General features: G+C 38.9%; 2 protein-coding genes across 3 annotated transcripts; both read right to left on the bottom strand.

Moving 5' to 3' along the window:
* Positions 1–8,081: 8,081 nt before the first annotated feature.
* Positions 8,082–15,827, bottom strand: ruvbl2 (RuvB-like AAA ATPase 2). Its single transcript, XM_023267438.3, has 14 exons — positions 15,742–15,827; positions 14,495–14,549; positions 14,292–14,347; positions 12,901–13,042; positions 12,597–12,726; positions 12,445–12,511; positions 12,093–12,199; positions 11,885–11,978; positions 11,385–11,603; positions 9,818–9,936; positions 9,413–9,532; positions 9,192–9,321; positions 8,924–9,038; positions 8,082–8,447 (listed from the first exon to the last, which is right to left on the bottom strand). The coding sequence occupies exons 2-14, from the start codon at positions 14,547–14,549 to the stop codon at positions 8,422–8,424; spliced, it is 1,380 nt and encodes a 459-aa protein (XP_023123206.1). The 5' UTR covers positions 15,742–15,827; the 3' UTR covers positions 8,082–8,421.
* Positions 15,828–18,947: 3,120 nt separating this feature from the next.
* On the bottom strand, positions 18,948–23,359 carry ftr83 (finTRIM family, member 83). Of its 2 annotated transcripts, XM_023267429.3 has the most exons (8): positions 22,694–23,359; positions 22,193–22,288; positions 21,768–22,001; positions 21,485–21,644; positions 21,285–21,341; positions 20,648–20,716; positions 20,026–20,104; positions 19,592–19,731 (listed from the first exon to the last, which is right to left on the bottom strand). In XM_023267429.3, exons 1-7 carry the CDS (start codon positions 23,267–23,269, stop codon positions 20,052–20,054), a joined length of 1,245 nt encoding a protein of 414 aa, XP_023123197.1. In that variant the 5' UTR covers positions 23,270–23,359; the 3' UTR covers positions 19,592–19,731; positions 20,026–20,051. The 2 variants fall into 2 exon arrangements, with proteins under 2 accessions (XP_023123196.1, XP_023123197.1); XM_023267428.3 differs by lacking the exon at positions 20,026–20,104 and having other exon boundaries at positions 18,948–19,731; positions 22,694–23,358.
* Between the last annotated feature and the right edge of the window lie 1,316 nt (positions 23,360–24,675).

Raw genomic sequence — 24,675 nt, 5'->3', positions numbered from 1 at the left:
AGCTGGCTTTTCTTGTAGCTCCACTATGAGATCTATTGGATGGATTGCCATTAATTCTGGTTCAGATAACTCGTGCCTGGAGAGGAATCCTACTGATAATCATCTGAGCTTTCCAGCAGCATCAGTGGAATATATAAAAATCCAAAAGGTGAGTTGGTGCAGACATTTTGAACATTAATGGTCCTCAGTCTTTGGTTACTTTGGTGATCCCCTAACTTTAACTGTATTGGAACATGGTGATGTTGAAAATTAAAGTCAAATGTTACAAGAAATCTTTGGGGTGAGTTGTATCTTTGGTGATTTATTTGCATTTAGAGCCACCATCAGGTCAAAGATTCAGTTTCTTCTATATTTGCTTTATAACCAAATACCGCCAAGGAGCATTTATTCAAAGAAAAGATGTTTGAAACATGACCATAGTCTACAGTGAATTACATAGAGGAGGTAAACATAATGTATCTGAAAATATGGATAGAAAGTTCACATTTTGACCATATCATTTTGGATTTGCAAAAGTAAAAATCTCCATGCTCAAATGTCAGAACAAGTATCTTATCCACAACCCACAGATGGGTGACAAATTAATGGTAAAACCTGAACCTTTGACTCCTACAGTGAGTGGCTCTGTTGGGCTGTAGGGGATATTTTGCTGCTATGGTTTAGGACCACTTGTCCTCTTAGAGGGAAGGATCATAGCAAATCAATACAATGTTTTTTGAGTGATCCCATTTATCCTGTGGTGAAACATTTCTATCCTGATGGGAGTGGTCTTTTCCAGGACGACAATGCCTCCATCCATAGGGCACAAAGGGTCACTGAAGGTTTTGATGACACTGAAAATTATGTAAATCATATACTATGACCTTCACAGCCACCAGATCTCAACTCTATTGAAACCTCTGAGACTTTGAACCGTCTTAGAGAGCACTCTCCACCACAATCATCAAAACACCAAATGAGGGAATATCTTTTGTCACCCATCAATTATTGTTGATGTAACTCACTGCAGAGAAGGGCATGTGAACACACTGTATTCCTGCACAGGGCACCTTCAAAACTGTCCAAACCTTAAGTACTTGCACAAGCGCCTTACAGCAGAGAGCACAATTTTTTATTTTACATTAATGTATCCAGCTGCTTCTATTACAATGTTCTGTAAGCTTCTTCACAGCCTGTATAGTTCCATATTTATGATGATTTATGGTATTTTATATGAAACATTAAGCGATTATGTCTTCATGTAGACTACATTATACCTACCAGTGCAATACACATAATCAGGCATAACATTAAGGACGCCTGCCTAAAATTGTGTTGATCCCCCTTTTGCTGCCAAAACACCCCTGATGACATCTCTCTTTCAACCTAAAACTGAACAAATTATCAAAATGATTAAACAGTTTGTTTTTGTTGCACATTGATGTTATGACATCTTTCTGCTGGTTGAAAAAAGGGCAAAAAACTGAACATTAACCAGAAATTACACTGCATCTCGGCTGGTGCTCACTGAGCCTATAAAACTAATGATTTTCCCATTACCCTAAGTTGTATTTTATATTTGGTGCTAATTAACAAATATAAGCTTAAATTGGCGAACTAAAATGGTATGCATGTGTCATCATACCTACCTGACATCAGCATACTGGCATTGCTAATGTGAGCATGTTAGCATCATAACATCAGAGATGGTGATATGGCTGTAAATTGGCACAACAAAACTGTCCAAAATTTTAAAAAGTAATGTTTTACAAACACTCTTAAGTCAGAAACCAGACTGACAGTGGGAGTACAGATAAAATCATCTCAATTTTTGTCATGAGCTCATCCTTGATTTGCTATCAGAAAGCAAATTAGCTGAAAATCTTGGATCATTTCTTGAGGAGGACATTTGATGTTAAACGGAGAGACCACTGTGAGATAATTCAGTCACCTTGAGCTGCACAGCTGCATACACTCTGTGACACTCTCCGCACTTCACTTACCAAACACACCCTCCCAATTTTGGCAAGCTATTAAAGTGAAAGCTAGTCAAATGTCGTGGCTCAGCTGCTGAAATGTCAGACAATACATATGTACAGGGAGTGGTGAGTTCAGAGCCTAGACACCAAACTTTAACTATACCCTGCTGCTTTAGTAAAACAATTGAAATGTGGCTTGACTGACCGAACTAACAAAGCATCAAGCATCAGAATTAATCCTGCCCTCAGCACTGTATTGCTATCTCCAATGCATCTGTCACAGTCCATCTAATTAACACACAGTGCTTCTCCATCTTGTAATTTAAATTACATATAACCCAGGCAATAATCTTGCCAAACTTTGATCTGAATGAAGAATATATGGTTCAGTCAGGCTTCTTTCATACTCTGCTCTCACTTTCCTCACTTCTTACACAACCAGCGCAACATGAGCTGAGAGCCGTTAACCACAAATGAATGGATGTCACTGAGGCAAGACTCTGGGATGAGTGATAAATGGGTCTGATAGATTATTCATGATGGTTCGTGACCTACCAGGCTTTGCATACTGTCAGACAATGATGAGAACCTGACTGCATGTTGCCACTCATCCTTAAAATCAGTCCACAAAGAAGGTTTGAATATTTTTAAAAGCCTAAAAATTCTTGTGTGACGTGAATTCATACGTTAAGCTGTTGGCTAGAGCCCATTGCTTTGAAATCGGAAATTCACCCAAAGTGGCCAAAAAAGTGACAGGGAAAAGAGAAATGCATATAGCAATAATGTTCACTCCAATTTCTTGATTGATTTGAACATCTCATGACATTATTTATGTAATGTTCTAAAGTTTAACCGGTATTGTCTTTTCAGATTGTTCCTAAATTTACTTGTGAAATCTGATGTGGAATGTTGTCACTCAATACTGTCTTTCCAGCATCAAAGACTATATACATTCACTACCATATGTGAAAGCCTATACAGCATGAAGCACTTCCACTGACCTCCTCCTCTAATTTTACCACAGGAATCGCATGCTCTGCCTGTTCACATATGGCAGTAAAAGACGGCGGATGAAGATTTATTTTTTCTTGGAAACCTCAGGAAATGGACTCAGATTCTATTCATTCATGAACGTCACATTCCAAATGGTGCCTAAATCCAAAAATCCTATTTAAAGAATATGACATCGAAAAAGAAAATGTGGCAAGACAGACAATAATAAATAGAGAGTAGGAGGGCAGAAAACATGCTGAAGGGGATGATAGCATGATAGCATGAACATTTACCAGTCTGATACAGTGATGGAAAATCCTTTACTAAAATTGTCAGTATTTTACTAATATATATGATGTATTTGGACTAATACTACTACATTTTACTGCTGTCTATGTCTAAGGTTGAGCTCATTTAACTACTTTATGTACTGTTGAGCAGCTAAAAGAACAGAAATGCATCATATTCTTTAAGATAACCATATTGCTGTAGTATGACTGTCCTGTGAGAACCATATATCACTAAAAAGTCAGCTTTTTATGAGCTCAAAAAACAGCTTTGACTTCATCTTTGTGAAAATTTCCAGCTAATCCAAGTTGGTTATTAAGTAGTTTATTTAGCTTTGCATTTTGGAGACTGGAATGAATCGTTAATGTCTCTCTCCAGTCATTGATTAAATCCCTAAGGACTCACTCTCTAAGTTACATATTAACAAGTTTTTTTTCCAGATCAATATGGCCCTCTGGCCTCAAAATGAATTAGATGTAACCCGTTGCTGCATAAGAAGTTCACACCTCTCATCACTCACTGCATTCTGAGCACTCCAGCTCACCCTGAACTCTCTTCAAATACTGTAAAAAATACTGTATCTGTCTCTGGTGATATTGTGTAGTGGAAGCATAAAACTGCATGAAATGGACTAATCAAGTCAAGCACAAATACCTTGATTTTGCACTTAATATGGTAATTGAGTAAATAGTGGAATGCATTCCAACAGAGTGTCCATTATTGTGTTTTGCTGTTAAATGCTAACTTGACTTCTTGGTCCTCCGTCTGACATTGAGGTCATTTCCGCTGTGAGAAATCCACCTCTACATGAACGCATATCAGAGAAGTGCTTGAGTCAAGTGTGAAGTCCAGAGTCAAGTGTGAAGGATTAAGAAACAGGGACAAGATGAGTGTTCCAGTGCTAATGTGTGCTTTCAGAATGGGGCAGCATCACATAAAGTTACCAGTCACATTCAGAGTCAGAGAAAATAAACAAAATGGGACTTAATTGTGACTCCAAACAGCAACAGTTAACTTAAATCAAAAAGGCAAAGACACATATTTGCAACTGCATATGACATTATGCAACAGCCCACAATCACCACTTGTATGGCGTCTTCAGTTACATCATTGTGGTTTTGCTGGATCAGACTCCCAAAATAAAAAAAAAACAAACAAAAAAACTGCACCATGATGACAAAAATAAGGAAATCCTATAGATACTACTTTGACTGTGATGTGTCAGTAGCAGTTTCAAAAGGAATCTCATCACATTCAAATCCAGGTTGACAGGTGAATCTATTTGCAAATCCAAGCTTATGCTGACAATATCGCAAATCAGTTTCATTGATCAAAGGGTCGATTCTTTTCATGAGTGATGATATGGACACATTTAGCTGATGACATTCATACATTCATTCATCAGACTATGAGAGAGCCATGACCTCTGACATGGTCAACAGAGCAGAAAGCTTGGCAGCTAGTCATTGTGACCCAGGTGAAAATCATCAGGCTCACTGGCTGCTAGCTATAGAGCGGCGCTGGCTGATGATAACAAATGTCTTTATTAATTAAAGAAATAATAATAGAGAAGAAACTAAGGATAGGGTTGCACAATGGGGACATTTGCAGAGAGCTACTAGGACTTGAGTGTAGCAGAGAAAAAGGCCACCCAAATCTGTGCAGCAGGCAAAATGCCACAACATGTTAGCATGCTGCGCAGCCTTGTAGCCTGTGGACAGTGGTGTGCATACAAAGAGTTGGAGCCAATCCAAGAAAACCTGCTCGCACCCAGAGGGCCTGAGCTGAATGTGATCTGTAAACAATGATTTGGATTTACACTGACACTGAAGAAACAGAAATGTCCTGAGGTCAAGTGTATTCAAATAGAAATAAAATACATTGAGACTGGTGTAGCTTTGCTCAGAGGAACAGGATTCACTGCCTCCTCAGATTCTGATTAACATGTCCACATTTTATCATCAAGTAAATAATATATGAGAGTACTAGTCTGAAAACTGCTCCTGTAAATGCTAAAAATGAACTGGATTCATCCCAAAAGTGTGGTAGTGAGAACCCTCGTGAAGTTTATCCCGGCATAAATCCAACCAGTGAATCCATCAGATGCGGTAGTAGGCAGCAGCCAACGGCAGCCTCGTGGGACTGAGAGGGATTTATGAGATGTAGGCAGCAGGGTAATCCACGCAGAGCTCTCTCCCTCCACCACTAAATATTTAATATTCATTATCACGTAGACAACAGTCTGCACTGCTCACATAGTATATGCAGGTAAAATTGATTAACCCACTTTAATGGGTTAGGAAATAAATGTAGCATTCAGCAGAGGACTATGGGAGATACTAATATCTGGGCTGGTCTCATTAGAATTCCTGCAACAAGTCTCTGACTCTTTGATCTTAGCAAATAGATTTACTGATATGTCAACTTAATGCAAAATACTTTAAATAATTGATTGCTGTTTTTAGAACACATTTAATATAGTAACAAATAATAACAAGTATCAGATAAATATCCATCAGTGGTGTAACTATTTGTGTAATGTGAAAATTACAATTTCACGTATAGTTTGGACAAATATACATACAATGACATTAAAATTATGATTTTTAGCATTCTCAATTATGAGGTCAAAGGCAGCCTCCTGATGAAATAGAGAGGTGTTACCATGAACCCAAACTATCTCTGCATTGATGGGATGATGGGATTTGCACTATCAAGCATCTGACAGAAAACTCAAGGTGTGACCAAGTGTGTGTGTCTTAATAGTGTATCAGACCGAGGCGTGGACAAGCAGCAGTCATTTACAGGACGTGCTCACACCCATCACACAGTAACATGTAAATGATTCATTAATGGGATCATTTTAATGTAGAATGCTGTTGGGGTTCCTTACTGAAAAGCACGGTGAGAGAACGCATTCATCTCAGTACGCTTTGGACACTATTGTTTGGTAGAATGACATCTACTTTAAAGATGTTTGGGCTCCACCTTGTGGTGGAAATTTTAAGTTCTTTTGACATATTCAGTGTGCTGTTACAGTTTTTACAGTTTGTTGGTTATGTGCAGAGATACTATGTTGAGTTCATACTTTTGTACAGCCAGCGCAGTCCTTCTCAACAAGAATAACACTGTGGATGATTTCTTGTTGATGTGACAGAAAATGCATTCAGTGACCAAATATACTTTCATTAATCATTTTCTCACTTAAACAAAACCAACACTCAGATTGTGTATTTATAGTCCATTTAGCACATTTACATACTATTTTAAAAAGATATTACTGAAAAATAGACTGTATTTACAGTCATTCTGCTTCATCTACACTACCAGTCAAAAGTTTGGACATACTTTCTCATTTAGCTTATCAAGAGAATACCAAGAGTGTGCAAAGCAATAATCAAAAGCAAAGGGTGACTATTTAGGAATCTAAAATATAAACGTTTTGACTTTTTTGTTTACTACATAATTCAATATGTGATCATAATTTTGATGCCTTCAGTGAGAATCTACAATGTAAATAGTCATGAAGAAAAATCATTAAATGAGAAGGTGTGTACTGACTTTGAATGGTAGTGTACACTGGAGTAACAGCTCCTCAGAAGATTTCATTTTCTCTAGGAGGGGGAAAGTTAATGAATATGATCAAATGTCTCTCCTAGATGCCTGGACATACTAAAGGAAATGGCTCAGGGATGCACAAGCATTCTTTCTGAACATGAACAATCAGGTGCACTCAGGACAGAACAAAAGGTACGTCATGAATGAGGTTGACTAGCACAGTTACATCTGTCTCCCATATGCATGTAAGTGTATTAGTGAATTATAGCCGTCACAATATCCGATTTATGCTTTAACTTTGGTCAAAAGAGTTCACAATAACATTACATTAGCAAAACTGAAATGATTCAGATATTTGTTTTGCATTTTCTTGTGTCTAAATATATATATATATATATAATATATATATATATATGTATATATATATATGTATATATATATGTTATAAAAATATATATATATATATATTTATTTTTATATATATATATATATATATATATATATATATATATATATATATATATATGTTTGTTTGGTTTTTTTGTTTGTTTTTTTTGTTTTTTTAATCTAAATTAGTTACATCCGAAATACAAGTATAGGTAGGAAAAATTCTAACTGTACTGTATGGTGGAGTGTCAATCACATTGTCACTGGTGCTGGATTATATATAGTCATATATGTATTAACATAACATCAGTGTCTCATTTTGTTAATTATCCTAATTTTTGTCAACATCAGTATATCACAACACCCCAACAGCAAGTCTATAGACATAGTGTGACAGTTAAGGATTTTTGTTTAAAGAAATAAAAAGATTATTTTTGCTTATATCTAAAGCTCTTTAACTCAGCTGCTAATGGACAGTGTAGTGTTAGACTGTTTAGGATGTTTATGTTGGGCGGAAACCTTGGGCGAACAACAGTGAGTTACAAGTTGTTCAAAGCCTCTGAACTAAAAACTACAGTTCAAAGAGTTTATTCCTACACTTTTTAGCAATACTAAATGCAGCTTTTATCTAATATTGCCATGTGTTACTATATTGCTGCTTGATCTGCATTTATTGTACTGTATGTGCCTCAAAACCACAGAAAATAAAGGTTGTCAATGTGTTCTCCAGGGTTTTAAAATATTTTTTTTAAATGCAACATGAAAGAAACAAAACAATAAAGATATTGAAAAATTACACAAAAGATGTTGAATGTTTTTTTTTTTTTTTAACCAATCTTTTCTCCATATTAAAATCTGTTCTGCAGCAGCTTTGACACAAAGGAAAAAAAAGCAGAATATGCTTAGAAAAGCCTGTTTAATAATTTTCATAAAAATAAACCATGTAAAGAAAAACACGCAAAAGGAATGGATTTTCCTGCCACAAGGCCTCAGTGATGAACAGAATTGTGGTAAATTCAGAATTAGGTCAAATTTCAGTACAAAAATCTGAATTCAAATTAAGTACAATTAAAGTTGAACATAGGAGACAAATGTCGGGAAATTTTGTGAATTTCATAAGTGTAAATCAATGGTGAATTCAAATTTAGGTAATATCCAGTTCTGAATCGACTCCAACCCCACGACAACGGACAACCAAAAAACTTCACAGAGTAAGAAAACAAAGCCGGACTCTTCATTATGAGGTGTCCATGGAAGTTGTTTCTGAAACACAAAATCATACCTTGTTCACTCACAATGTAACATCAAATTTGTATATTTTGCACAAAAAGAATCATTCAGCTTCATTCATAACAAGGTCTGTTTTTTAAATTAAATACTGAGATCAGAGAGCAGAATTTACTAGGGCAGTATTTTGTAAGAAATAATTCATTTTGATGTGTTATTTATCCTTAGATCTCCTCCTTGGTGCTGTGAAACTACAGACCAATCAGTACTACAGTATATAGGACAGTTTTGGTAAATATGTTAAAAGTGAAATCTTTACTAATGACTGCAGCCGATCACAGCAGATTCCCCTGAGTAAAAATCTGTTCTGGCATTTTAACGGATTGTTTGCCTCTGGTAGAACTTGTGCTCGTGTGAATTCAGCATCAGTGTAAACTGATGTAGGATTGTAGGAATCAAAGCAGAGAAATTCTGACACTAGCAGAGACACAGAGGGAAACCAGCAAACTCACGTGTTTCATTAAAGAGGAAGGAATCCTGATACTCCTTCATGTACTGAGAGGATCTGGCCTCATCCAGGAACAGAGAGTAAACCCGCTTTATGTCCTCCACCTGAACTTCTGTCCCCTGAAGAAGTGAAAAAAAAAACAAAACACACAAATGAAGGCAACACTAAAGGAAATCATGACCAAAGCACTAAAACTTACAAGAACTTGTGCTGATGATTTTACTTAACTTCTGGCTGAAGAAGTAAAGCCTGCCTGTTCACACTGTGTTTACCTTGCGTTTACGGCACACCAGTCCTGCAGTGCTGATCAGCTGGATGGCATAGCGCAGTGACGTCTCCATGCCAATACGAGTGAGGACAGTGTGAGCCTCCTCGCTGAGCTCCACATCCTCCTCCTCACACCTGAAACATAAAAAACTCAGTTTACTTTCCTTTTGTGATGCTGGTAAGCAGACACAAAGTCTGCTGACAGATGATGAAGGCAGATTCTCACCGGATCTTGAGGATCTGCCTCGTCTCTTTTTCGGTGTAAGGGGAGGTGGCGATGATGAGCAGGCGGTCCAGCAGGTCGATGGGGATACCATGAGGGCTCTGATAGTTTGTGCCACGGATTCTATTAACAACAACAAAACATCTTAATGTTCCGCTTGAATTATTTCTATTGCTTTTTAAAACCTGTAAAACAAATTCATTTTTATTCTTAACTTCCAATTTAAAAGAAAAAATAATAAGCAACAAACTATTTTGTGATATGTGGACAGTTAATGTTTATTCAGATCAGTGTAAAATAGTGATATAAATAGCAACATTTTACAAAGAATTGTAAGGATTTAAAACTCTAAATAAATGGTAAAACTGAATTATATCACACATGAAAAACTGTGTACATAAGCAGTACCGAGTGATTCCTCTGTTAGTGGCCATGATGAGAACTGGGCTCAGGTCACTCTCCAGAGCACGGTTCAGGAAGGAGAAACACTCCATGTCCAGCATATGGACCTCATCAATAAATAACACCTGGAACCACAGACATGGAAAATTCATTAAGTACAATTTAAAGCCCTTTGCAGACATGGGATGTGCAACTGTGCTCCTTCATCAGTCTGTTAAAGAAAATAACATTTTGTCATTCAGACTTAGGTCAGTTTTACGTTAATGTTCCTCATGACTTCATTCAGAAATCTACCACAGAGATGGTGAGAAACACAGTACGCATGTTTCTTGATATGCATCATGGACTGGACAGTACAGCAAGTGATGTATAATACCCAACAATGTACTGATAAACAAAAGACTAAATCTACACTGACAGCAGCTTGTCAAACTGTCCAGATAACTAACAACCTAGTTAATTTAAAATAAAATTTAAAAATATCCCAACAGCTGTGATAAGCTCAGGGCTCAACCTGAGAAAAGATGCTCAGATGCTGAAAGTATTTCTTTAACTCCCACAAACAACTAGAAGAAAGAAGCTAAACTTCAGCGTCCAGGGCTGCAGACTAACTTTTCCACTAGTACAACTGGTGTAACTTTATTTCTAAGTTGGTCGCACCATGTATGATTTGGTTGCCCCTCTCCACCCGTATACCCTCGTATGGAGCGGTAAGATCAAAATTTAATTGGAAAATAATGAAATAACGCTTTCTACTGTGAGATTTGGTCGACTTGCAGTGATTTGATCTACTTGGGTTGTTTTCTTTGAGCGGACCTTTATACAAGCAGGCTGTATTTTAAACGTCAGTACTGCAGCTGATCATGGTCGTTTAACTGTAGCCAAAACTGTTAATTGTGCCTGGTGTTAATTGTAGTTTCACTTTTCAGGCCTCACACTCGCAGTGAGTTACTTTTTCTGTTTTACTGACTCAGTTGAGAGTGATGGCTTGAATTTCTCTAAATCAACCATGATGATCATTATTCACGCCCACAAATGCGATCACATGAAATTTTAAATTGCACACACTTGAAAAATTGGCACATATGCGACCATTATAGAGCCCTGGCTTCTGTTAACGTTTTGTCCAAACTCAGATTACAATGTAATAAAGTTTTACTTCTCTGGACATTTCAGCTTGTACTAGAGCTGAAAGTTGGGGCAAAGTGAATGAGAAAGGTATGCAAATTGCATCGTTTGTGCTTTTTGTAAAGTTTTTGCATCAGTATTGGTGCTAAAATGTGGAAACTCCTTCCCAAAATATATTCACACAACTCAAACCACATTACTTAAACGTGCCTATCTGTTAATGTGACAGTTCACAGTTCAGACTTGTACCATGTTAGAGGAAATATTGAAATGGCACTAGGTGCAACCTAGTCAGATAGCCATCACAATTTTTACAGAAAAGTCACCAGTGTGCTCATTCAGACATGGAGCCGACACATTCAGATGCCGTCGGAAATCAAGAAGTAGTGCATGCTTTAAAAGTGCTACAGAGAAAGCAAACCCAAACACACACACTGAAACCTACCCCTGGAATGATCTCTGCCTTGCCTTCTTCCCTCCACTCACACACTTTGGCATTAATCTGCTCGCGAACTTCAGACTTGATCTCTCCGGTATCTCCGGAGAACAGAGCCAGGAAGCCTTGTGTGCGGCTGTTGATGACGTCAATCTCATGGAGGGACACTGTGTGGACCACCTCCTTCCTCTTCTGCAGCTCTCCCTCTGGACACTGTACAAACTGTGTCTATAAACACAGAAAAAACAAGGAAAATCAATGTGGCCACTTTTCAGAAAACACAGGATGGGTATATTAAGCAATCAATTTTAACAAACTTTAGCTAATGGATGTTGTGAATTTACAAGTCCAATGGTCACCAATTTAAAGAGTTGGGGATGATAATTCTATCTATTAAATGCTTATGCATTTTTTTTTTAAATCTATAAATACTGTGGTCTTCTTTGTGTGACTTCCTGTTGTTTGTGAGTGGGTTCCAACAGTGGGACTTCAGGGGTGTGGCAGCATACCTGAGCTCCCATGGCATCATAGTCTCTGGCTCTAGTGAAAGAGCGACCCAACTTGCTGATCTTCCCAGTGGCTTTGTCGATGGTAATGACATCTCTGAGGGAAAAAAAAAAAAAAGAGCAGAAGAGTTCAGGTCAGGTGTGGCTGTCTTATACGCCTGAGTGACACAAGACTCTAACAATCATAGCAAAAACAGATCAACAAACTTACCCAGCTTGAACCTTCTCTTTACTGAGACTGTCAATCATCTTGTTGCCCAAATCATATATTGTCTCCATTTCAGTAGTTTTTAGAGTCAGCTTGCCCACCTTCGCACCCTGGTTGAATGCATATCATTTTCAGTAAATGGTACCTCAAGTGAAGAATCATCACTGTATGCATTCACACATTTTTTTTCTAGTGTGTATGTATTATTTCAAGTTTTATCTACGTGTAATATCAGTAATGACTGCCTTCTAACATCACCAATTGTGAAATGTTTTCCAAAGCAGACATTAAACAAACTGTGTAAGACAGTAAATTATGAGTGTATTTGTAGCCGTCAACATTGTAAGCAGCTTACTGTTCCAGTGGCTGGTCGATCAATCTGGATTTCCACCACCTCTCCTTCAATAATCTCTGTCTCTTCTCTGCAAATGAAAAACAAACAGTGAATGGTAATTCATTTCAAACTAAAAGAATTACAAAACACAATTATTGTGTTTGCTCACTCACTTGATCCTCACTCCGATGGCTTTTCTAAAAGCTTGGCTAAGTGCCTCGGTCTTGCTCATCTCCAGAGAAAAGATTTCACTACCAGCCAGTGCTGTGAAGGGTGTATCCGAGCCAAGAGACTGGGCGATGCCTGCATAAAGAAACAGTCTTGGGTGAACCTCTACCCTGCTGATCCATCTGGGAGCAGGAACTCTTGTTTTAACAAAAATGTATCTTAAGCCAATTAAATCAACACAAGGAAACAATATCTCTTCCAGTAGTGGATGATATTGTGTTTCTGGAAAGCCTCCAACAAAGCCCTTACCCATAGCGATGGCAGTCTTTCCTGTGCCAGGTTGGCCAGCAATCAGCACTGCCCTGCCAGCAATGTGGCCATCTTTGATCATCTCTAGAATGACCCCGGCTGCTCGACGGGAGGCCAGCTGGCCGACCATCCCCTGAGACACCTGCAGGTAAACAGAACAGGTATGCCTAAGGACTAATTTAACACATATTAACGCACATCTGTACCTCTGGCAGACAGAGCAGCTAAGCAATGGAGGATCAAAACCTAATATACAGAGGTTGTTTAAAATCACAACATTACAGCTTATTCTAGAACATCACAACCATTGCATACGCAATCAAAAGTGAGAAAAAAAATTTCATTGGTTACACTAGTGTGCTACTGAACAGGTCTGTCTGTCTGTGGGTGGGTGGGTGATCTACTCAGGGAGATAAACATGCTCAACTAAATTTTGACGAATATTAGAATGCTTTATTAACTTTTTTCAGACTCATTTTTAGCTATACACCTGTCTTGGTTACATGCACTGCAGTTACAGATTTGGAAGGAAAGGCTTCTGTGTGCACAACCACCTAGTAGTGTCTACTGGTGCACATGAAGACTTTAGGAAACATCTGTAAGGTCTATCGATGGTCCACATGTGAGGCATTTAGGGGACATCTGTACCCTGTACTTCAGAAAACAACCTGGGTTATACTCTATACTCTACCTCTAAACTGCATCAGTCTCTCCATGCACATTGTATACACCAGCCCACCCACCACCACAAGGAAATTCTTGGCCTGTGGGAAACCTTACATGATGATACAATAGCCAACATCATGCAGTGCATGTATTGCAAAGACTGGATGTCAAAACATGGCTGGGAACAGAGCTTTTGCTGTTGGAGCATCATGCTCTCAAACTGAAACATAAAAAAAGCACAGTTCTTCAGTGTTGTGACAGGTGCGTAGTCTCCCAGAGCATCCCCATTCTCTGCAGCAGTTAAGTGCCATGTAGTGGCAAACCAAAGCATTGAAAAGCCAAAAATAATAATAAAGTGAAACATTGCTTAAAATATAGCCTATGAGGAGCTACCTTTGACTAAGCCCCAGACCATACATATGAGAAAAAAAACACAGTTTTTATGCACTTTTATTGCTGTTGACAGTTATTTACATAATGTGTTCAGAAATTACTAAGGTGTAAGGGAACTGACAAAAAAAGATAATAATTCAAAAGTATGGTTTGCAGTAAGGCATTTTAGGTGGATCTAAATTATGTGCTGGTGAACCTAAATGAGAAAGTTTGGCATACCAGTGCAACCAGCATAAAAAGTCAAGCTGTACCCCAGTACACTGTCAGTTACTTGACATCTACTGCCCCTAATGATGTAACAGGAAAATCCTGCAGTTCAAGGCTTACATTACCTGTCTTGGCTCCAAAGCATCATCCAAACCAAGGCCACGGATGTGAGAATGGGCTCCTGAACACAAGGTGAAAATAAACATAATAATATTAATCAAACTTATAAAAGATAATAGATCAGGTACCAGTACTATCAGCATACATTACAGTTATTGCACTATGATCACACAATTAACAATAATCATTTGTAGATATGGCTTCCTACCAATTCTTTCGATCCGTGTAATGTCACGAACCTCAGGAACCTTTGTAGTCGCCATCTGTATTAAGTTAAAAGCAGACATCCGAAATATCTTTAGAGTAAAAATCATAATTAGACACACAGTATCAATAATAAGATGGTAAGGCTGAAGAATTTGGGGAAAATATCCAATTGTGATTTGATTTGTGATATATCAAAAGGCCAAGCTTCAGGTTTCCTATTATTATTTTAGTAAATAATTTTACTATTATTTACTGTGCAATAGATTTAAAACATGACACATTATCACATAAGATACCATCAAAAGCCTGATTCACCCAAAAAGAACGGCATGGATTTGTGAAAGCTTTGGCACATTTTATTTTGTGTCTAACATATTGCATAAGGAATATGTTTTTTTTTTTTTAATTCTTTGCAATTGGCTTATTTGCATAGTTTCAAGTCATGATTTTAATTTGAAATCAATTATTTGTTTAGCCCTATACCATTACTTTTCTATAGTGCCTGTACTATCCTGACACTGTAACATTATAATATTATATGTATTTCTTAAAATAGGTCACTGAAAAATATGTGCCACTGTTCAAACAAGGATTTAAAGAATAAACTTTGTTAGGTAGTTGCCTCTCTGACCCTAGTGGGACCCAAAAAGTGACTCAGCAGCATTTCGTTATGACATTTAAACTCACAGCACACAGGACCAACAGTCCCTAGTTACACCCTAAACAGCAAGCAATCACTTTATTAAACACAGCAGCACAATAACCAGCTAGTTACGACATTATCTAGTTGACAATACGTTAGAAGAGTCGGTCCTGTACCCTCGGTTGTCATAGTGACAGCTGTAACGAATTCCACAACACTGAAGTAGCAAAGCGATAACGTTTCGTTCGCCAACTCTGTTTTTTATTCGTCATATTTGCATTTTGCAATTAAAGCAACAAAAATCACAAATTTCACCGAAATAATTATTTAAAAAGATGGCATACAGTTACTCCAAATTCCACCCGCTATTGTCTACACACAGGGCCACAACGACATTAAATGCTAACGCTAGCTAATGTTGCGTTAGCGATCTAGCTAGCTCCATTCATAGCTTTCTGCCACAGTCAGCATAGTCAAACCCGTTGAACACGTGATGTTCGAGTGAACAGCGAGGATTTAAATAGAATTTAATTGTGCTGCAGCATCAGGCTGTGAAAGATTGAAATAAAATATATTCTACATATAAAGTACGTGTCTACACTCACCTGCAGCCACACTAGTGAAAATGTGAGAAATGCGGCGCTTCTTTCTGAAGGTGCGCTGGGTAAATGTGTCCGAAGAGAAACAAGTCCTGTAGTTTTCTACGTGGAAGTTCTGAGGTTGACTGCCCTCTAGGGGCTCGGCGGCAAGGAGGTTAATAAAGACGCATTCCCAGTTTACATCGGGTAATAATGTAGCCAAACGTAAATGTAAGTCCATATTAAGGATCCAAAGAAAAGCATTACATAACTAAAACACTGAAAATGACAATTATCTTGATATAGCCTACTATACATGTGGCACACACTACAGATATTTACTGTTTTTTATGCTATTGTGTCATTCTCTTGTCTTCTCTCCCAGTGACAAAACTGAATTCTGAATTATGCTTTTAGATCTTCAAAAATTTGGATCTGTGTATTTCACCCTTTAAACTGTCTAGTGATTAGTGTGATCATGTCTCAACTTGGCATATTAGGTTTAATGTTTCTTTTTCTCACAGTAAATCAACTTGCGGGCAAATGCCAGCGAAAACCAGCTCTAGGAAAACATGAAAAGTTCCTTTATCATATCACCATATGATAAAGGAATTTTTGAAATGAAATGTTAGGCATCCCACCATGCAAGTACAGAGGCTCGTACGATGTTTTTGTTCAGGGCGGTAACTTCTTGAAAATAGCTGATCTCAATGTGAAAGATTCCCCGAAGTGTTTCTAAGGTCTGAGCCACAGGTAAGCTGGGCCAGCAGCCTACAGTCTACACACTGAACAGATTTTGCACTGCTCGGGTAATGTTTATTTTAAAATGTCCAACAATAAATCATCTTCCTATTCAACTTTTCCAGCAGTCGGCACTGACAGCAGCCCTGTTAATTAGCACTGCATACATTTCTCCACTAGAGGTAGCAAGGCTCACAAGTTGTGTTAGAGGTTTACAATGTGCTCTTTGTCACCAGCTTACTATGTGCAAAAATAAATCAAATTGTATGAATGTTTTCTTTTATGATGAATATACAGTGGTGCATCTGTAAAATATGACAACCAAAAGCAGAAGTAGTTTTAATTCAGTCTGAGGGAATAAAAATAATTGAGATCCATTGGTCTCTCGTTTTTTCTTTTTTCTTTTAAGCCATATTCACAAAAATGGCACAATCACTTATCTTTGTTGTGAAAATTTGAAGCTGTTCTTTCAGTCAGCCACCAGAGAAATTGTGCAAAACATGTAAATCAAGGATACATACATTTTTAACATTTTATATTTTTTCTAACTTATATAGATATATGATTATTAATTAGATCATTATTTGACTGTTAGTGTTGATGTTCTGTCTGATTTGTGGGTTGTCTGTGTGTCAAATGCTGCTGTTACAACCAATTTCCAAGTAAGAATCAAAAAAGTATAAATTCTTATTCTTTCTTGTTAATTTAACTGAACAAACCTCCTCTGCTGACTATGACCTCAAGGATTCTGGAGGAGGGTTTCATATCCTCTGCTACATCAAAGCTCTTCCTCAAGGCTCAGCATTCCACAAACTAAAGTCATTACATTTCAACATCACAGCAGGAGAATACTGAAAGTTACAGCAGAATTAAAGAATCTTTTTGTCATAGTCACACTTCTGACATGCTTCACAATAAAAACGCAAAGAACAGGATACAGTTTTACAACCTGCAGGGAAAGGGGGATTCAAGTAGTTGCGTTTGCTTTCTGTAATAATGTAGTGATTCTTAACTGCTTGAATGCAGAGTTTTAACAACTACCCTGACCTTAGAGATCTTCAGGGTCAGGCTGGATCATACCTATTTAGTGTGTCACTCGGTGAGTCTCAATCATGTGTTAACTCAGGAGTCTCTCAGCTACACTTCACCTGTTCCTGTACAGGTTCTAACAAACCTCTCAGATTTCTGAAAAAAAAAACCATTGTGCAGTGCAAACAGAAAGCTACACACATTGTCTCTCTCTTTTCCACTCTCAAATGTTGATCAACTTTACTTTTAGCGTTGTATTTGTTTGGAATGTTGGCAAATACAAGCAACATTTTAAGATTTACCCAAAATACCTGTGGTTTGTCATATTACAGACCAGAACACTGGGCTATCAAAATGGTACTGACAAGCTACAGAAGGGGGGTAAATTAAAGTAAAAACTAAAAATAAATAGTGGAGAAGCACAACCAATGCCTTAAAAGAGTGTTTAAAGTTGGGGCAGCAGGTTCTATGACAAAAACTGATGAACTGCTTAGTGTTTCAATAGGAAGTTACCAAAGTGACATTGGGATTTAGCTCTTTTAAAAACACAGGGTCAGGTCAGGTATTGTGGTCAGCAGTGCACATTTGATGACTCTGATACTCATGCATTAGTGCGATATGTAGGAAAGACAAACCAGCAACACTTCCTCAGGTGATTGAGAATGTCAATACAGTATGTGATCAAACTGTCAACAAGAAGAGTCCATTGGCAAGGGATATTACAGTAGGACTGCAGTGCATTAACCCCCATTACAAAGCACATTCAGCTACCACTAATGTGGAAAAAAGTGATCTGGTCAGATAAGTTCAGCATATTTTCAACAAGTGGATGAGTGCATGTGCAGTGTACACCAAGGGAACAGTACAGGTCTGAATTCCTCTGCATTTGGGGGATCTGGTGTTTCTGTGGGATCATTTTGCTGGCATGGTTTGTCTCCACTTGTCCCCATAGAGGGAAGAGTCACTGAGAATGAATACAAAGTTGTTCTGAGCGATCACCTTTATCCGATGATGACAGCATATCCTGATGGGAGTGGTCTCTTCCAGGACGACAATGCCTCCATCCGGCATGAGGGGTCACTGAGTGGTTTGCTGAAAATGATGTGAATCATGTGCTGTGGCCTCCACAGTCAGCAGATCTCAACACATAGGACCAACATGTTAGCACGCTCTACCACTATCTTCAAAACCAAATGAGGAAAGGAAATGTCTTTTGTGTGAATGGTGTTCATCCTGGCAAGAAGACTGTAATTAGTTTTGTAAAAACAAGGTTTTGAGTTTTTGTGTGTCTATGTTGAAATGAGTTGTTATAAGCCAGGGGAGTATGTCTGGAGTTTTGTCATAACAGAAAGATGGAGAAAAATGAAAAAGTAATATCGCAGTTTGTGTTCTTTATTAAATGTTTATTGATTAAAAATAAATGTATCGTAATAGTTTCAAATGATCATGTATTTCACTCTGCCTTCATTATTTAAACTTTTATTTACACGCTCATTCCCTTTCTACACATCATTTTACATTTCACACATGTTGATTTGCAAGATATTCAAGTTTATCAAGAATAGTTCCCCTGATCAACATACTGTATAGTGTAAAAAACAACAGCATATCCGGTCTAGTAAAAGTATTAGAACATGTCATCACAGAATGGCTACATTTCCTGTAAATGCTTATCAAAACAGATTCCTTGTTAAAAATTGATCATTACAAATGTATTTATTCACAGCTGGATGATGGTGACGGCTGACTCGTACCAAACCCAGAAGCCTGGATAGACAGCTTCACTGAAAGAGGCCTTGAAGCGGTGGATCAGAGACATGGTTTCTCCTACAGCATAGAAGGAGAGAGTGCCTCCAGCGTGGTCCAGGAAGACCCCGATGCGGGAAGAGTAGGGGGCGCTGATCTCCATCTGGTCCTTGTTGTGGCGGGCTGAGTAGCTGGAATCAGAGCAGAAGAGGCTCCACGACTTGCGGTTGTAGCCGATGCGGCAGTTGTCACCGTACCCCGTCCTCTTGATGCCTTTGTAGGTGACTCCGATGGCAGCCCCCTCCCCGCTCCAGTCCACCTCCCAGTAGTAGGCGCCTCCAGAGAGGGACTCCTTACACAGGACCTGGGGCAGGGAGTCGAACCTGGCTGGGCTGTCACCGTAGGCCTGGGGGTCTCTCTTCAGGGCAGCTTTCCTGTTCCCTCTGGACAGGTAGAGCTGTCTGTAGGCTGTGTTTGAGTCCAGAGTGAGCTGACAGGCATCTATGAAGGGACAGAAGATTAATTACACATTTACTTAAGAAAATGAGGCATTTAAATTATGTAAATGAGGAAACCCAAGAAGGCCAAAGCTTCTGTTTAAAAGCAGTTGAAGCAGCTCTCACCATCGCACCACCAACTGCAAGGTCCCAAAGTTTAGCAGAATGGAATCAACATTTATAGTTCTGTTAGATGTTTAACTAAATGTTGCAATAACATGTTTTAAAGGGAAAGTGGGAGACCCTCTGGCTGGACACACAGAAATCAAAATAATCCCAGAGGTTAGATGTCACCTGCCTGCTGTGTACCTCCACCTCTGCAGGTCACAGTTGGTGGGAAACCCGGTGGCCTCGGCTAGATCTGCCCGGCCTATTATCTGGAATGCCAGAGGTATCAACACTGTTTGTGAGTTTGACCACAAACAGAAGTTCACCTAACAAAGAACATCTTTGTACCCCGTTCTTAAGCGACTTCAAAGACTATGCAATTTTTCCCCAAGCTTTTGAATTTTTACGATTAGATATAGGCAAAAAAAAACAACAACAACAAAAAAGCAGCTAGTGATCAAAGAGGATATTCTTTAACACTAGAACAAAGCATCCTATTAGATTTTTTCCCAATCTGACTGGTTAGTGACCATCAGCCTTTTAATGCACTTAGTGAAAACAGAAAGGCAGCAATTAAACTGCAGCTTAAGTAGAAATCACAAAGCTGTGAAGTGCCAGCTAGCTAAAATATTTGCAGTGAATCAGTCCCAGTCTCTGTCAGCACTGTGGGACATATAGTAGTTACCACAGTCAGATTTTGTGGTCATCCACAGGGTCTGACAGAGAAGCTCATCAGCATCTAATTTGCACTGAATGGAGCAGAGAGAGCAGCGAACTGTGTCACTTCAGGAAGCAGAGAAGCTCAGACTCACATCTCATGAAGTCGTCCCTGTGCTGAGGTTCCTGCATTGGTACGGACTTGTACATGGTAGCTTCATCACCTGTGAAAGTAAATATATACATATACACCATATCAGAAAATAGTCTTAGTTGCATACCACATTTTAGTGATATCACAGAAATATCTTCTATTATACTAAACTAGAAATTTTGAAAAACAGTTATTGCATGTGTTGTTCCCATGATTTGGACAAGACAGAATTACAAAACAGATCTAATGTGGGAAATAAGATCAGATATTTAAGGTCATGCAACTTAGCTGATTTCTATTTCATAGAAGTGTGTTAATGTAAACTCTCTGGCATCCTGACATTCAAAGTAAACCGTTTAACCATGCGGCAACTGTGTGACCTCAGGATGCCCTCTAATGAAAATCACGGCCAAACAGCACACAGGATTGCACAAACCCCTGGTGAGTACAGAGGAAATTATAAATCTGTCTCAGTTTTCCTTGCCAAACTATGCAAAACTTGCATTTTGAGTCAATGTAACTTCATAATGCCATACATCTGCTGGCTTTGTCTGTGCTACTATTATTCTCACCTCACATTTCTTTTTTTTTTTCACATCTGCAATAAGCAAGTTAATTTTTTTGAAAGGCTGACTCACTTTTTATTGAGCGTCTCTTTTTGCTTTCATCCAGTTCACAGAAGGTCATTTTGTTGACTGCAAAATAAAATGAAAATAATTAATATGACTGCAGTGGTGATATGATCCTAGTACACCATAGTAATACAGGAAGATTAAAACGACATCAAACCATATAAATTTGTTTTTGTATCTTATCTGTGATTTGGCTCCACACTCACCTGTCTTGGCTACTTTAACCAGCTCATCATTACTGAATTCACCCAGGTGCTGTTTCATCTCGGAGACAGCCTTGGTCACCGGGCCGAAGCTGAAGTAGGGGTTGACGCTCACCGTGGGCAGCTCCTCGGCCTCTGTCTGGGCTATCAGCATGTGGTAACTCTGGTGATGAGAAACATCAATATTGTTTTAAGATGATGGGATGCTTTCTATTTGTTTTTGTAGTGAGACAAATGAAAGATGGATAGTGGTAATGTGTCTGAAGTCACGTTTGTGTTTGTTTACCTGGATGAAGTGGATGTGGTCCTCAGTGCGGGAAAGCTGGGTGATCTCGTTGTCTCTCCTCTTCAAGTCAGCAATCTCATGGCTCAGACGCTCCATGTGGCCTTCTGCATTGTTCAGCGCCGCTCTCTTGTTGGAGGTTATCAGCTTGGCCATCTCCTGCTGCATCCTCTCAATGGAGCGCATCATGTCACCAAACATTTTCTCACATTCCTGCAGGGCTCTCTGGGCTGAGTTCTGTACAGGAGAAGGAGGGTTTGTCATAAATCACCTGGGTTTCACATTGGTTTTACTAGAACACTTTAGGGAGCTGTCATCACTCCTTACAAGGAGGAATGTTGTCAGTGTTGGTAGTAGATTTAACTTTCCATTCAATTTGTTGTGGTTAGTTTGCTCTTATCTGTCTGACAGATGTTAGTGGTACAAACCTTCAGTGAGTCCACGGCTTGTTTTAGTTCCTCCATCTGCTTGAGGCGGTCATGAATCTTCTCCTGGATCTCTGCCTGGGTGGCGCCAAGCCGTTGCTGCAAGTTAAACAACATGAATTGCTGATGATTATGGCAGCAGTTCCACAAATCCGCAACTCAAACCTACCATATCGTTTAATCAAGAGGTTTTTTTTGTTCAAACTTTAAATGGTAGGCTTTTCAGCACAGGGTAAAGGTTAGAGTTAATACTGGAACCTGTGAATGCAGCCAAAGCATTATCTCATTCTTATCCATCTTAAAGCACTCCAGGATTTGATTGTTTAATCTATTGTTTGCTGTTCTTTTATTCTTTACTTGCCACTGTGCCGCTCCTGCAGTGAATCATTACACAGCATGGATATGAAACAGTCCAGATACATAAATGGCAAAACTTATGTTGAGCAAAGCACATTCTAGCATTATTATTATGCCTGTTAGCAGTTTAAGTAAAGTGTTGCCCACCTGTTCCTCGGCTCTCTCCTGCTCAGCTGACACCATGTCGTGACCTTTGTGTTCTTTCACCGTACACAGCACACAGATACACATCTGGTCGGTACGACAGAACAGCTCCAGACCCTTCTGATGCTGGGGGCAGATCTGCCTGTCCAGGTGGCCGATTTCATCCACCAGCTTGTGCCTTTTAAAAGTGGCTGACTCGTAGTGAGGCTTGAGATGCTTGTCGCAGTAAGAGGCCAGACACATCAGGCAGGTCTTAACAGCTTTGTGCTTCTTGCCAATGCAGATGTCACAGCCGACATCCTGGGGTCCTGCGTAGTTGTAGTCAGGGGACGGAGGCGGCGGAGGAAAAGATTCAGAGTTGCGTTGCATGGTGGAGTGCCGGGAGCCTCCCATGCGTCTTGGAGTGGGTCTCTTGTTGTAAGTGACCCTGCACTGGGGGCAGGAGTACGAGCCTGTGTGGTCAGCATGGTCCCAGTATGTCTTCAGGCAGACGGAGCAGAAGACATGGCCACATGGGATGGATACAGGGTCCCTGAGATATTCCTTACATAGGTAGCAGGTGTCTTGGTCAGTAGACATAGTGACAACTTAGAGTTGTTCCCTCTAAATGCAGTAAAGATGCTGTGACCACAGTCTGACTTGTGTCAGCACAGAGGCAAAGTGATCTTACAGGTGCTACGGGTGCAAGTTATATAGAGTAAACAGAGAGGGAGGATAAACTGGTTAAGCCGAAACCAGTAAAACAAGGGCGGGGATAGAAAAGGACACAGTGAATGTGTCCATCTGTTACAGAATGCAAAGAGAATGTATGAAATGTATGATCATAAGATACAAGTTTTGGCCTTGAGCGTCAAAGGAAACTTTATTCGGATTTTTTTTTTTATGACTGAAAAAAAAAGACAAATTAGAGAGGCCTTTAGGGTTTTTACATTTTAGAGCATGACAAAGGTGCAATCAGAGCATGAAAAGTGAATTATTTTAGAGGTATTTGCAACTTCAGTAAAGGATTAGTGAAAGAAAATAAAATTCTAAAGTAAAGAGTAAAGAAACTCTGAGTGTTAAATCCTACAACCGAGTGTAGACTAATTGCTGAGTGTTAGAGATTGCCTGGAGACAGACTGTTCCCTTTGGGCATAAATGATACCACTGGAGGTCACAATATTCTCACCATTTTCTTTATTTTGACTAATAATAATGCAGCTTATGTTCTTGTGTTGAACTGTAATGTCTCATCAGAATCTCATTCAGTCAGTCTTTTATTGTGATATATTGTCATTGGATGAATTTTGTTGTTTTTTTTTTTTTACCTTTTGGTTAAAGTCATCCTTATAAAGGATAAAGCAGTGAATAGAAAATAGATGGAGGGTTCAAGTCATATGGTCTTTTTAAGGGCAGTGACATGTTGACCTTCACCTCGCCAGTGGCAAGTTAATTATCAACTCGTGTCATTTTGCATTTCATTATCACTCATTTCCTCTAACAGGATGTCAGCAGTTTCTGTAAGTCAATGCAGGAACTGTATTTCTGTAGTACATAAGCTTGACTGTAAAACCATTCCAAATAAGTGAGTTCGATTTCAGATCTAAAGGGAATATGTTTTCTCTTCTGAGCTAGAAACTTCTACTTGTATATTTCATCTTACAGTGAACACACCTTCCAGCCAAGATGGAGTTTCAGGGCTGTTGAAACGGAGATAGGAATGCAACTACACTTGATAGCCCAGATAACAGGAGGGCCGAGAAAGCCTGCTTAAAAGATTCCATTGTGTTAGAGCCAGCAGGGCCTGACCAGAGTGCCAGGCATTATAGGGTCTGCTTTCTGTCAACAACAGTAACTGCAGCTGACATGCAAGACTAAATGTAGCATCTTATTTGACCAAAAATTCCTCTGAGTGGGGTCATACTCCTTACTGCAAGTGATGCAATGTTAACTGAGACTTGATAAAGTGATGATTATGGTAAAAAAAATAAATAAATCATTAGCTC

This window comes from Amphiprion ocellaris, chromosome 14, assembly GCF_022539595.1.
Source record: "Amphiprion ocellaris isolate individual 3 ecotype Okinawa chromosome 14, ASM2253959v1, whole genome shotgun sequence".
NCBI lineage: Eukaryota > Metazoa > Chordata > Actinopteri > Pomacentridae > Amphiprion > Amphiprion ocellaris.
The sequence above is the reverse complement of the archived record's forward strand: the minus strand, read 5'-3'. Positions and strand labels throughout refer to the sequence as shown.